The sequence below is a fragment of the Syzygium oleosum genome, unplaced genomic scaffold, assembly GCF_021117445.2.
Source record: "Syzygium oleosum isolate NSW1041296 unplaced genomic scaffold, Sole_v2.1 Sole_v2.25, whole genome shotgun sequence".
Lineage (NCBI taxonomy): Eukaryota > Viridiplantae > Streptophyta > Magnoliopsida > Myrtales > Myrtaceae > Syzygium > Syzygium oleosum.
Window position 1 is genome coordinate 3,131,627 of NW_026607509.1, and position 14,651 is coordinate 3,146,277.

Here is a 14,651-nt window from a genome sequence, read left to right on the forward strand (position 1 = left end):
TCGCAATTCTATCGCCTTTATGCCTTTACATGTCCCTTGAGAGGCGTGCACTTGTGAAGGCAAAAGATCAAGAGAAGATGCTTATTATGCATTTTGCAGTGGATACTTGAGCAGAATGAACTGCTTCAACCTAAAACTAGTCCTTTTTTTCACTCTATAATAATGCATCCATATCTTCTTGATTAATCACAGTATTCATTCGATTATGGTAATCATCATTGCTGTGATTAATTATTGTTTTGGTTCTTAAAAAGATGAAGAGACATCAGATGAATTATTGCACGCAATTTCCAGTGCCACGACTCCAAAGCTATACAAGTCCTAATCTTTACTCACTCGTCCTTTGCATATATATTCCAGGGCCAGGTAGCCATAAGTCCCTACAACAACAGTCACTTGAGTTCTCATTCGGGAGTTGACACGCTTAGCCACCCCAAAATCCCCAAGCTTAGTCTAGTCTTTGACTGACATTACATTAGCCGACTTGATGTTTCTTAATGACGCACTTTCCCCGCCTCCTCGTGAAGGTAATCGAGAGCCGAAGCCAGGCCTAAAGCTATTTTATAACTAGTCTCCCATGGAAGCGTTCTTTTATTGCCGAAAAGATGGTGATCGGTATGAATTCTCTACGCTCATGACACCAGCCGATGAGTTGGACCAAATTTTGATGAATGAGACGGCTTTTTATTCACTTCTTCGTTGATGAAAAACCTTTCTGAATGTCCGGAATCAGAGTATTGAGGCAGCCAAGATCGCTCAAAACTCCTTTAAAGACGTGGCCCGAGCCGCCTTGGCCAAGCCTTCTATCACTGCCAATGCCATTCGTAGCCTTTAACCGATTCTTGGTAAGAAAATATTCGGGGCAGAGCTCCTTTGTCGATCTACTGGTTTATCTTTATACCAGAGTCGGCACATGCTCCTTTACGCGCAGCTTTCTTGCTGTTCGACATCTTCACAAAGATGGTACATGAATTTCGTTAGACATACTGGTTGTGTGCCATTTCTTACATAAGTGGAGCTCTAGTTTGAAGAGAATTTCCATGAGTTGATCACATGCTGCTCGCTGGAAAGACCAGTTGCAGCTGAAAATCCTATTGTTACTGTTAAAATATGTCCGGAGTTTAAGCCCGTTGAACGAACCCGACCCAAATTGAATTATGTATAAACCTGGCACATGAAAGCTTAAGAAAATGAATGTTGTAGATTATGGAATTTATTTAAGTAATCGAGTCAGATCAAAAGGGAAAGTCCAACTTGGACCTTAAACTGGATACAAGTTTGCTCCGAAATACAAGTGAATCAACTTCCTGATTGAAGCCAACCAAGTACAATAGAAAGAGGAAATTCCCTTCCAATAGGATTCGGCCAAGATTTCTTATTATATAAATTCTTGGGTTTTACTTGTGAAGCCGCATCGGCGAATGCTGTGTGAGTGCTCAAGCAGCGCTGTTATGGTGCACGTTGTTGAAGCGTCATTTCAGGAGTGCTTGGCAGCGGGTTTCTCCATGCGTTTTGTTCATGGAATTACATTGAGAATTCAAGTGTTAAAGCTAATCAAATCTTGTAGTAAGATTGTTAATTCTTTTGTGAGATTGAGAGTCATGTCATGAGGGATTGTGAGGCTAAATACTATATGAGTTATTGGGTGTAACCGGAGCTTGGGAAATACCAATAGCGTTTGAGTCACTTGAGTGTGGTTCTAAATTTTGTTGTATCGTCTTTGCTGCTTTCCTCACGGACAAAGGGCACATCAACCAAATCATGTGTACCATTTATTTTCTTGCTCTGTCTATTTAACTATTCGATAGCTATGGGGATAGAATGATTGGAAATCCCATTATATACCGGATTGTCTTCATGTGTCCAGAACACATAGCTCCTTGGTAATGGAATTGTAATTTACGCAACCGTTGCAAGGCTTCAGACTCACGGAGCGGGCATCCCAACCGGCATAGACTGCCGAGTTTATCACTACATGCGAGTTTATCCCAACCGGCATAGACAGCTGAGTTTATCCTTCTTGATATTTATCCCAACACGAGAGTCAAATTCTGCGGGATCATATTCTCTGTTGTTGTTGTAAGTGTCGAACTCAACCATGATGATCTGATTTGTGGATGAATCGCCGGTGGTTGAGTTAAGCAAATCCTAGATATCCACCGGCCGAGTGGTGGAAATGGATGACCCACAGGTGCACTGAAGAAGGCAAGGCCATCATCACCAAAGCTATCGCGATCTGCATTGTCTGCCGCGAACGAGAAGTGGGACGTGAAGTCTGCAAGTTGTGTGGTGTTAAAGAGGCCCACAGCTGCACTGGCTTCGAGGACGCGACGGGGCCGACACGGAAGTAAAGATTGGCGCCTGTGAGGTCAACTTATATAGGGAAAACTTGCCGTCTACTTCATTAAATGCAACTCTGGTATTATAGTCGAAATGAGGTGGGTCGAAGGAAATCGAACGAAGCAGACCGAAGAAAGAGAATGGAGAACATAGAAGGCAAGAGGTGCGAAGATGTTCACTTGACAAAAGCAGTCTTTCGTCATTGGCATCTCAAGAGACTTGGTAGGGTTTGATCAGTTTGGACATGGGGAGTGCCCTGAGACAAGAAACAAGAGTCTCCGAAGAAAATTCAAGTGGGATATGTTGTAATAATAATGCGGAAACGATAACAGGATCTTGTAATCAAATCAACGCAAAATCACTCGAGAAATAAACAAAGAACAATAAGGACACCCGAGATTTACATGGTTCAGTTCGAGTGTCGGTACCTATTTCACTGGGAGAGCCAGCAGCAAATAATCCACTAATAATTGAAAAATCAAAATTACAATTGCTTATATATTCGAGTGTTTCCCACGCTTAGATTAAGCCTAGAGCCCAAAGTGGTTACAAATAACCAACTCAATTGGATGTAAAATCCACAGCACAAATCACCGAGTTCAAGCTCTTCGTGCAGCTCAAGAAGAACTTTTTGTACGACTTTTGCTGCGCGCACTCTCAACTTATGATATCAAAGCCGATAATAGATTGGTGGGCTCTTAATCTATTCAAGTGTTTGGTGAATATCTCAAGGAAGAAGTATGGTGACCAATGCGGTTTTCGGGCAATAAGCGTTGTGTAGCATTGTAGACCCGATGATAGACTTCATGGTTCGGTCTGGAAAAAGAGACTAATTATGCGAGAAGATGGAGGAAGGAAGCCTCCATACAGTAGCCAATAAAACATTTGCCTTGGAAGTCTTATAATGCTAGTAAAATGACGTCCTACCTTTTACAACCTTTCGAATCCTAACAAACAGAAGATAAAGTTCAGTTGACTTGTTTTGAAAGGAGTTATGTTCCATCCAAATGTAATAGATAGTCGCTAAAATAGCTTGAGGAGTCTCGCCTCCAAGTTTTTGCCCTTGGTGGCCCTAATCATCCATTGGAGTTCTAAATTCCAACCTCCTGCAGAACGCCAAATTCCATTTTGTGCCAGAATATTGCGCCATATACTACTTGTCCATGTGCACTCAAAGAATAGGTGGTTTTTGTCTCTATACCAGTCATACAAAAGCTAAACTTAGTATCAATTAAAGACAACCATTGTAATATGGCTAATGCTGTAAGTAGCCTACTCTACAAACAAACCAACTGATAAAATTATGCTTACTAGTACCATTGGTCCAAATCAATCGATATCAATCCACAGCCAGTCCCTTTTGTCTGAATTCCTTGTATATCTCTTTGCAATAGTATGTTTGGTTAGAGATGATAGGTGCTAGAACAAGTCTCAACTTGAGAATGCATCGCCAACTCCAAGTCATATGACCCTTTATGTCGAGTTGCATGGTGGGTGTACCTCTACATTTAATGTGATGAACGCAAGTACTCCATAGGGATGATGATAGATGATTGATGAGACTCTAGAGCATGCCGCCCAGTAATACTTTATTCTAGAGTTCCAAATCGAGCGGACCTAGTCCTCCCTCCTTTTTTGGTGAGCACATTACTTTCCATGCAACTTTGTGTGGTTTGTGGGTTTATGCATTTATTTAATTTGGACCAAAATAATTGATATGGTTAATTTAATTCAACATACTAAGAAAAAAATTCAGAATTTGGTTGAAACATACATATTTACATTTCATCTATTCTGATTTTCTTCTTTTAAAATCAGTTTATTTTAATTATAGCATATCTAATTAATTATTCTAATCTTCACTGAGTTTCAATCTGGGTTGAAAGAGATAAGATTGATAACGTTTTTTTTTATTTAAATGATATAATTTGTTTCATTCAATCTAATATACTTCACTAAGGGTGAATAAATGATACTTTTCATTTAATTTAGCAAAAATTTTAAAAAAATAAAAATTACAACTTATCTGAATCAACCTATATACATTTCACTAGATTTGCTTTTCTACGTTGTGATCATATTATTTTAAATTTATCTTGGAGAATCCATTCAGAAGAAAGTAAAAATGAAATAAATTTATCTGAAATTTGCTTATTTCAAAATTAACTCATAAACATTAGATAAATTAGAGTTCCATAGCCTTTAATCATTAGTAACATTTAAATAGTGGACAAACCGATATGGTCTCAACTTTAGTTTAGCTATTATAAAGAGTGAATGAAAATGACATTAAAAGAATATGACACTGAATAAGAAAATCCACATACTCTAAAACAAAAATGTGATTGAATTTGGGTAGAATTTAACAATAACTCTTCTTTTCTAATTTTTATAATACCAGTGTATTTAACTAGATAATAAGTTGAAATCTTTAGGCCGCATTTTGTATGTCCAATTCAAAAAATATATTTACTTAGTATTTTCCATACTCAATGAACCCCAAACAAACCACAATAAGAATTAGTGCCGCTAATGATATAAATAAAAATAAACACATGTAAATATATATTGTTAGCAATATATACCCACGCATGGTGCTGGCAATGGTCACCAGGTTTTTTAATTTAATATTTAGAGTTAATGGGCCACACTAAATGAGGAAATTCAACTTCTATATTTATGTTAGATGGAAAATAAAAATTGGAAAATTTATAGGCCTAATTAATAAGGAGGAGCCAAGCTTTTATACATATTAGATTTATTTATTGTTCAATATTTTCTTTGAATTTTTTTTTACTCAACCAAATCAATGAATTTTCAAAAATCGATTCAATGCAGTGCCACCATCATGTGCTTTTCCCCGAGGTGGGCCAACAAAATAAAAAATAAATTGAGAGATGGTGACGGCATCATTACTCCTCCTTGGGTAATGGGTAGTAATGGTGCTCGCCCCACCACAAGTTTTCTTTAAGGCCTTGAGAAAAAAAAAAAAAAAAACCTTAAGAATCCCACTTGATGGGTCGCACCAAGTGGGATTTTTAGATTAGAAAACAATAAATTAAAAAATAAAATAAAATAATATATTTTTAAAAAAAATCATCGATATAAAGTATCATTTAAACATATTTATATTAAGACAAAATAAATGTGGAACTTCTATTAACAACATCTCTATTATGAAACAATTTTTTGCACTTACAGTCGCAAAGGAAAATACTCATCATTCAACAAAATGAATATAATTATCGAAATTAAAAATCAAAAATTTAATTTACGCAACTTGAAGCATCAATAAATTCTGCTCCAGTCATGGTCAACATCATGATCATCCCACTCCCACTAAGTGAGATTCCTTAAATATGAATAATGACAAAAAAATATTAGGAAAGATATAATTCTATAGCAAATTGAATACCAAAATATAGATAATCGCAAGTAGTAAAATATTATCACTAGCAAAAAAAGTTGTTACTATTATTAGAAAGATTTATGAAATTTCAAGGATATCCGTTTTACCTTTCCGATTGATCATTTTTTTTATGAACGATTGTCAATTATTTATAGATCATTATTTTTTGACTAAATTATATTATCCTCAAAAACCGAATTTTTTTCTTTAAATATACACTCTGATTATATATAATAAACAACACATTTGTAAAGCAATAAAGATGGCCACAAGCAAAGTCGCTCTTTGATTTTACACTCTGTCCGGTCGCCCTTCCCATATAAAATGAAACATGTGGCTCCCATTGCACCATTATCGAATCAAAGTAATGGAGCAGTTATGCTAGCAAACTCCAAAAAAAAAATAAAAAATAACATGGACCGCCATTGCCGCTACTTCTTCTTCTCCTCCTTTTCCTCCACCTCCATCCTCCTCCTCCTTCTCCTCCTTCTCATTTGTCACTGTCGTCACGAACATTGATCAATGCTGTCGAGACCTGACCCAACGGAGTCTCATCACCGTGACCAACCGTCAGAGAGAGAAAGAGAGGGGCGATGCGGCGGTGATCATGTACTACAATAGAATGACCATACATTGTGCAGATTCCTGCGAGTTAAGGGAGTTAGATTGCATAGGAATAAAAAAATCCAAATTGAACAATCGACGCAATGAACAAAGAATTAACAAGGAAAAATTTCATAGACCAGCGTTGTTTGTTACCTCCAAAGGGTCATGTGATTAGTGGATCATATTCTGGTGTGCATCTATTATGATCATCACCTAATTCTACAAACTTTGCCATGTTGCTTTAAACAAGGTTTTAACGGAATGTGATAATCTCACATCTCAAGTGACAGCGATTTAGGACCAATCGATCCTTAACATCGAAAGATACTTCATCTATTATCGTATGATGAACCTTTCGTATTGATGTATATCAACATCTCTTGTGTCCTCTATTTGAATTTGATTGCTTAACATCTTAGATTATCGGGGATATTAGTTAACAAACTCAATTATTTAAGCCAATCAATGCCCGATCTCATACCCTAATATATCTCTTCCTATCTCCATAATGCATTGATTCGATCAGTGATGGAATCGAATTATCTCGGTTAACATCTTAGATAATTGGGGATATCTTAGACCATTTGGTTTGGCTTAAAAAGCCCTTCTGCTTCCGAATCATAATGCTCAAAATATTACTCAAAATCATGAAAGGTTTCCACAGAAGTTAGGTAATCCTAGATGTCAATATCTGTATATGCGACACATTAAACCCAAATCTGATGAATTCATCGAATTTTACATGAGATCGACTGGATTTAATGGTTCCAATTAACACCGGATCCATTGAACCAGTTCCTGTAAGAAAACTTTGTGTTTTCGGGCGAACCTAATCATTCACTTTTTTTCACGTTTTGAATTTTTCAAGGTTAAAATGAAGTTAGGGTAAATGCGCTGGACCCAAAACACGCGTGTGATCATCAGAGGGAGAGGGAGAGGCAGCACCTACCCAGATGACATACCTGCACACGCGGACCGACCCTCGTGCAGAGAGTTTGACCATTAGCTTCACCTTCCCTTCCCCACGGTTGCCTGGTTGGTCATGTATATTAAAGTCGCGGCGTAGAAGGGATTTTTGACTCCTCACTCCCACCTCACCTTCCATTTCAACTCGCTGGCTCTTCCTTCTCCTCTTCCTCTCTCCCTCCCTACTTTGAATTGTCACTTCTCTCTCCCTCTTCGTTTCCGTGCGTACTTGTAGATAGAACATCCCAGAAAGTCACTGCTTCCTCCCGAGTATATGTAAGTCTCTCTCTCTCTCTCTCTCTCTCTCTCTCTCTCTCTCGTGTAATCTTATGTTGGCTAGGAGTTCATAACATCCTTCCCATTTCAGCTCTGCGAAAGCTGCGCTTCCTCTTTTGAAGTTTCTTGATATAGTTAACTTTTTTGGTCAAAAATGTTCTTTATATAATTGGGGAAGGCCGATTTCTCCTATTAAGATAGACAACATATTGTCAGCCATATTTCTCTTATCAGTTTATGTGGGCTTGGGGTTCATGACATCCTTCCGTTTCAGCTCTACGAAACCTGCGCTTCCTTTTCTGAGGTTTCTCGATAAAGTTGGAGAAGGCAGGTTTCTCTTTTTAAGATATAAAACATATTGTCCGTCATGTTTCTCTATCAGTTTAGGTTTTTTTCGGCAAAGGGTTGCAGGCTCAACTATGTTAAGCATGCGTTAGCACCCCCCTGAATTGATTACTTCTAAGTTAAGATTTCGCGAAAAGTCAAAAGTCTAAAAGAATATACTCAAATCGAAACATAATTGAATCTCTTTTTTTTTTGGTCAAAAAACATAATTGAATCTTGATAGTGTCTACTTTAGCGGCTCAACTGCTGCGTATAAATGTAAGTGAAGCCCCCAACGCAGTATGTGTATTACGTGGCAAGCTAGTCAAACAAAGGATAAGAGATGGCTAACTTGTACTCTGTACTTAGACTGGCACTCGTGGGTGGTCAAATGATCGGATCGGGTCGGATCGAAAATGGTTCTATTCATATTAACCCATTCAATCCGTTTTGATCCATATTAATATAATGTAAATCTAACGATTCATACCCGACCCGACCCGACCCAACCCGTATTCTAAAAAACTTTAAAACCCAATTTAGAAAAAAACTTGTTTCTTATAATATTTATATTGCTAAAATGCTTTAATGCAATATAAAATAAGTAAACAATTTTTATAATTTAAAAAATATATATTTATATTTTATATATCTTTATTTTCTTTTTATTTTTCAAAAATGAAAATTTGAATTATTTTTCTTTTTTCTTTTTTTATTTTTCTTTTTCCTTCTTCTTCGGCCGGCTGCTAGCAATGGCTGGCGACCGGCCGCAGGCGAGCTTGTCCAAATCGGCGAGCTGCGAGCTCATGCTCGTCGGAATTTGGAGAGCTCGGGCAAGCTCGAAGCTTGCCTATGGCTGGTCGACGGCCGTCACTGTGACCGGCAACCGGCCGAAGAAGAAGGAAACAGAAAAAGAAAAAAAAGGAAAAAAAAGAAAAATAAATTAATAATTAAAAATAATTAAAAAATTTCGATTTTTTAAAAAATAAAAAATAATTTTTTTTAAATGACACTTAAGCTATTTAGCCTACAAGGTTACAAGTTAATAACTTAAATGGATCAAATATGGGTTGAATATGGGTTTGTTGACAAATCCATATTTGATCCATATAAACTTGAGCTACCCATTTTGACCTATTTTCAAAATTTCAAGTGACCCATATTCAATCTGGACCAACTAAAAATAAGCTAATAAATGGGTTTCTGACCCATATTGCCACCTCCACTAATGGGGAACACGCAGCGTAATAAATATAATAAAATCCTAAAACATGTTTCCAAAGAATAAAGGTAATCAATTGATATTTGAATTGCTCTATCGTGGTTTAGAAAATCAAAGTGAGAGGCGGGTATTACTTAATCCTTTGAAAAAATCACTATATTGCTTTACAATGTCTCATCGTTCACCGATAATGCAGCCTAAATTAATTCTTTTAGACATGATGATACTATAAAGATGCACTTACGACCAAGATTTGCTTTATCCCCCGTCGTGCAGATCCTAAAGGCCTTTTCCCGAAGAGCACCACTGAACTCTCCATGCAAAGCCCTATCGACACCAAAAAGGCAGGCGTTTCCACTTTCATAGCTCAATGGCCAATTTACTCCTTGGGCTGGTCCGTTCGCTGCGACAAGGGCTTGCGCCTCGCCGTCGGGAGCTTCCTTGAAGATCATAGCAACAAAGTCGAGCTTGTCCAATTCGACCCCGACACGTCCGATTTCGCCCCCGAATCCCACCTAGCCTTCGACCACCCTTATGCGCCGACGAACATCATGTTCTTCCCCTCCGAGGACCCCTCGTGCCCGGACCTAATCGCCACCTCTGGAGACTACCTGAGGGTGTGGGAGATCCGTGAGGACCGGACCGAGCTCAAAGCCCTCCTGAACGGCAACAAGAGCAGTGAGTTCAGCTCGGCCATCACCTCGTTCGATTGGGCCAGCTTCGACACACGCCGCATTGCCACTTGCAGCGTCGACACCACGTGCACCATCTGGGACGTAGAGAGGGAGGCGGTTGATGCGCAGCTGGTTGCTCATGACAAGGAGGTGTACGACGTCTCATGGGGCGGATTCAACGTGTTCGCCTCAGTCTCCGGAGATGGCTCGGTCAGGGTTTTCGACCTTAGAGATAAGGAGCGGTCGACAATCATATACGAGAACCCCACTGCGGATAGCCCGCTGTTGAGATTGGAGTGGAACAAGGCCGACCCGAAGTCGATGGCCACGGTTGGGATCGATAGTAGTAAGGTGGTGGTGTTGGACATTAGGTTTCCGACCACGCCTCTCATGGAGCTTAATAGGCACAAGGCTAGCGTGAATGCAATATCATGGGCCCCGCGGGTTGGGCGGCAGTTGTGCTCCGTTGGCGATGACTCGAGGGTGTTCATATGGGATGTCCTTACCGCCGGATTCCGGCCAGAAAATGCCGGGGAGGTGGAGCCAGAGATGTGGTACGGGTCCTCGGCCGAGATCAATAATGTGCGCTGGTCGCCGGTCGAGATGGACTGGATCGCCATTACTTACTTGAATAAGTTGCAGCTTCTAAAGGTTTGAAGCTGCATAATTTGTACGTCAAGAGATGTTTTTCAATTTCAAGTAGTTGTAATTACATGTCTAAGTCTAACGTAAGTGCATGCGAACTTTAAGCAGCATGCTAGAGAAGGCTAACAACTGATAATATTGCCGCCCTTGATGATTAGGATAAAATTCGAGATAGAATAAATTATATTATTTCTTATGATTGGTTTCTGTCCGAGATAAGACAAAGTAGAATAAAAGAGGGGATAAATTTTCTCATAGTCATGGTATAAAGCTCTTTTTCTGAAAGTCCTATCATCTCCTTCTCCTTCTCCTCCGTAGCTCTCTGGTTCCGGTCGAAACTTCATGAAAATGCTTAGAGAGTTTAAGTATTAGACTTTTCAGATTTGCGAAGGTAAATGGTCGTGCTTTCTCTCATATCGTTTATTGATTTGATTCCTCAATTTTTACACTATACTAATTAGCGTATCTGCATCCATGTTGTATTCATGCTTTCTCTCTTTTACTAGATTTGGTATTCCCTAGTGGATTTATCTCGTCAATGTTGCTGTAGCTGATTTACATTATTGTCGTAGTTGGTTTTATGGCTCTCGAATGCTACAATGAGCTCCTTTGTTGTTTAAGATTTTGTCCTTTAAATTGTTGACTGAGATTGTACTACTTAGTTGGTATTGGAAGTTCGTTTCGTTTAGTTGAGAGAGGTGAGAACGAGTCGGCAATAATCATGGGTTGATCGTTAGAGGTTGTCTCTGTTTGTGCATTTCGGGTTCTTTAGAGGTGAATCATGAGAGAATTGAAAATAGAGCTGGTTTATAAAAACATACAAACTAGTTTCAGTGAGAATCCGTAAGATTCTTCCCATTTCAATTCTAGGTGTCACGGCCTAAAATTTTTTCATAAAATTTAAAGAACAATGTAGCTTCACTTCAATCCTTTGATGAATAACTAATTTAACCTCAACTATAAAGATAATTTATCTTCAAATAATATATATCAAAACCTTCTAAACAAACTGCCGCAATCCTCTTTTTCGTAGATGTGGTCGAGGAAAAAGATGAGCTTAGAGGTAATGCCCAAAGGCGGGCCAACGGGCTCTCAATTATGCACGGACTCTCCCAAGTCTTTAGTTTGCGCCGTGTTAAATTCATTTTAAGTTTCGATTTAGCCTAAAATATTTAATGTGAGACATGAGTCGTCACTATCCTTTTGGGGGCAACTAGAAGCCAAGTGAGGCACGGGAGATTGCCTCACTTTCTACGCAACAAGAGATTTCTAGGTTTGGGAACTTGATTACACTAATAGTTTCTATTAATACCTTTTCGGTACCTCTAACTTGACGGAATTGTTCATCCAAGTGATCAAACGGTCTTTGTTACCAATCATGAGCCTCAAAAAAGGTCATTTTGATGTCCCAAGTGTTCATGGAATTTTTTTTAAGAGTTTATTATAATCCTAAGGATTATCATAACAATGCTAAAAAGGAAAATAACAATCAATATATTGAAAGTGCGGGAATTAAACACCAAAATATTGAAAGGCTAGAAGTAAATGTGCGAGAAATAAAACCTGATATTTGTTGGGTAAAGAATATACATGGCTTTGTTCTAATTCCCGGGACATGATCCTCCATGAGCTTGACCCGATGCAAAGTCGAGCAAAGAATATTACATCACCTTATTAATTATTATAGCCTCGAGGCATGAACCCCCATAAGTTTGATGCTAGAGACTAAGCCTAATCCCCGAATTAAGCTAGCCTAAATTCTACTCAAATTATTAGGAATGATGGTACTATTCTAAACTAAGCTACTGATTTATTAATAGAGTGATTTTAAGTCTAATTTGATTTTTAATTTTCTAAAATCTAAGCTATTTTGATTATTAATTCCTATATTTATTAACTAAGCTAACCTAATTGATACTTAGCTAAGGTGATAAAACTAAATATAACCACCAGCCTGGACAGCCACCAGAGACTGCGACTTCGAGCTTCTCGGCCACCGGTCTTTAGTGTCAATCACGCCATTCATTCATGCATTTACTCAATTCATACATTAGTAAGTTCACTCAATCAATCATTAAAAACGAGTTTAATTTGAGAATTTAATGTCAATCGTACGATTTGATTACCCATCCACCTCATAATCAATTAGGGATTAATTAATTAATGCTGAATGATTATTAACCCCCACTTGCAATTTCCTCAAGCAGTGGGCGAAGTCACTAAGCACCTAGTTAAAGTTTAATCTCCATTCATAAGCTACCAGCCGAAAGATCAAGCATCACTAATCAATCTTAAGAGCAATCAATCATCAATTCAACCACAAACCAAGATCAATTAATCATGCGTTTAGGCTAATTAGCCTCATAAACCACAAAATCAATTAGTTGACCAAAAGGGCAAGTTCTCTGTTTTACTTCTGATTTTGATCTTCTAAGTTTCAATTCAATCGAAGTGAATTCAACAAATCCTAAGATCAACAATGAAAATCAACTTAGCTTACTCCTAATCACCATTCATGCAACATTCAACAATCTACGACTAACTAGCATCCAAATTTTTATTGAATTCAATCCTAGGAGCTTCAGCTAACATGAGGATAGCAAGGAATAGACTCTATTCTAGTTCAATTAACTAAAATTAGTCATTATCCTTAAGGATTGTTGAACTAGAATCACCTAACATGCATGATCTAACTTGAATTAACTATCAATCAATTAAGATCACATTAGTTTTCATACTAAGGAAGCTGCAACCATCGTAGTATTGGAGAAAATAATAGTAGAAGTGGCACAACATTCGTATGACGCTCACTTAAATGCCATAACTTTTTTTTTATTCACTTAAGTGGTACATCAGTGTAAAATCATTCATTTGATTGTCATTTCCGGTAAATCATCATACGTGGATTTTTTACTTAATTTTTCATTATGAAGTGAAATTTGTAGATATAAATGAAAGTTCAACATGGAAATTTTTGTCCAAGATGATCTTCTCTCTTCCTCAAACTCTCTCTTCCTCAACAGTTCATCTCTAAAACCCAATTCTCGAGCTTTCTCTCTCTAAGAAATTAGAGCTTTGGGAGTGAGCAAACCTCTCATGACCAAGGCTCGCGGCACAGGTGGCAAGGAGTTCTCACTCATTGTCACCACAAATGGCAACCAAATCAGCCTCTTCATCAGGGTCGATTGAGCCTCGCGAGCTTGCATTAGGTGCTCCTCCCCCAACCCGATATGAATGACACATGTCAATAACTCAATTAACATGACAAGTCAAATTTATATCAATTTAAGATAAATTTATCATAGATATACCGATTTAGAATTTTTGATGAATTTGTGGGATTTTTGGCAATCTAACAATTATTTAAGGATATAGTTGTTATAGGTATATGAATTCGGGGGTTTTTTTGTGTTATTAACTCTTTTTTTTAGGGTTAATACCACAAAAAACCCCAAATTGATACACCTATGATAAATTTACTCCAAACTAATTTTTTTACCACTAAAAACCCCAAACCGGTACACTTGGGGCAAATTTAACCTTCGTCAGTGTCTGTCAAATTTTACCGTCGAATTGCCAGGTTGGATAACACGTGGCAATTGACGGATGTATCAGTTTAGGATTTTACCCCTCTGATTGTCACAGATTTACTAGTTTGTGGTTTTTTATGATATTAATTCAATTTAACGGAAGGTAAATTTGTTACAAGTGTACCGGTTTGAGGTTTTTGGTGGTCAAAAAATTAGTTTTGGGTAAATTTGCTACAGGTGTATCGATTTGGGGTTTTTGATAATCAAAAAATTAATTTAGAGTAAATTTATTACAAATGTACCAATTTTGGATTTTTTGCGATATCAACCTTTTCTTTTAGGGTTAATATCATGAAAAACCCTAAACTGGTTGTCGCGACCTAAAATTTCTCTCAGGCTAATGGATTGTTAAGACTAAGCCTAACTCGGGCCCTCCCAAGCCCTACCAATTCGCAACTTAGGGTTTAAGTTTTTAACATGCGAAAGTTTTCATGCTTGGAGTCGCCACTAATCTATTTGTGGTAGGTCGATTAGAAACCTAAATAAAACATAGGGAGATATGTTTTATTCCTACGAACCAGAGATTCTAAGCTCGGGGACTTGATTACGCTAGATCTAGTCTAACGCCCTTTCGGTACCTTTTCTTTTCAAAAACATTT

The 14,651-nt window shown here is 37.9% G+C and overlaps 1 protein-coding gene across 2 annotated transcripts; it reads left to right on the forward strand.

The window, feature by feature from the left end:
- The first annotated feature begins 7,435 nt into the window (after positions 1-7,435).
- On the forward strand, positions 7,436-10,658 carry LOC115671368 (WD repeat-containing protein LWD1-like). Of its 2 annotated transcripts, XM_056302719.1 has the most exons (3): positions 7,437-7,597; positions 7,872-7,941; positions 9,418-10,658. In XM_056302719.1, the coding sequence occupies exon 3, from the start codon at positions 9,461-9,463 to the stop codon at positions 10,472-10,474; it is 1,014 nt and encodes a 337-aa protein (XP_056158694.1). In that variant the 5' UTR covers positions 7,437-7,597; positions 7,872-7,941; positions 9,418-9,460; the 3' UTR covers positions 10,475-10,658. The 2 variants fall into 2 exon arrangements, with proteins under 2 accessions (XP_030448767.1, XP_056158694.1); XM_030592907.2 differs by lacking the exon at positions 7,872-7,941 and having other exon boundaries at positions 7,436-7,597; positions 9,420-10,658.
- Positions 10,659-14,651: the final 3,993 nt, after the last annotated feature.

Bases quoted from the DNA above. Each gene is read 5' to 3' on its own strand.
- LOC115671368 (XM_030592907.2), top strand. From the start codon at position 9,461: ATGCAAAGCCCTATCGACACCAAAAAGGCAGGCGTTTCCACTTTCATA.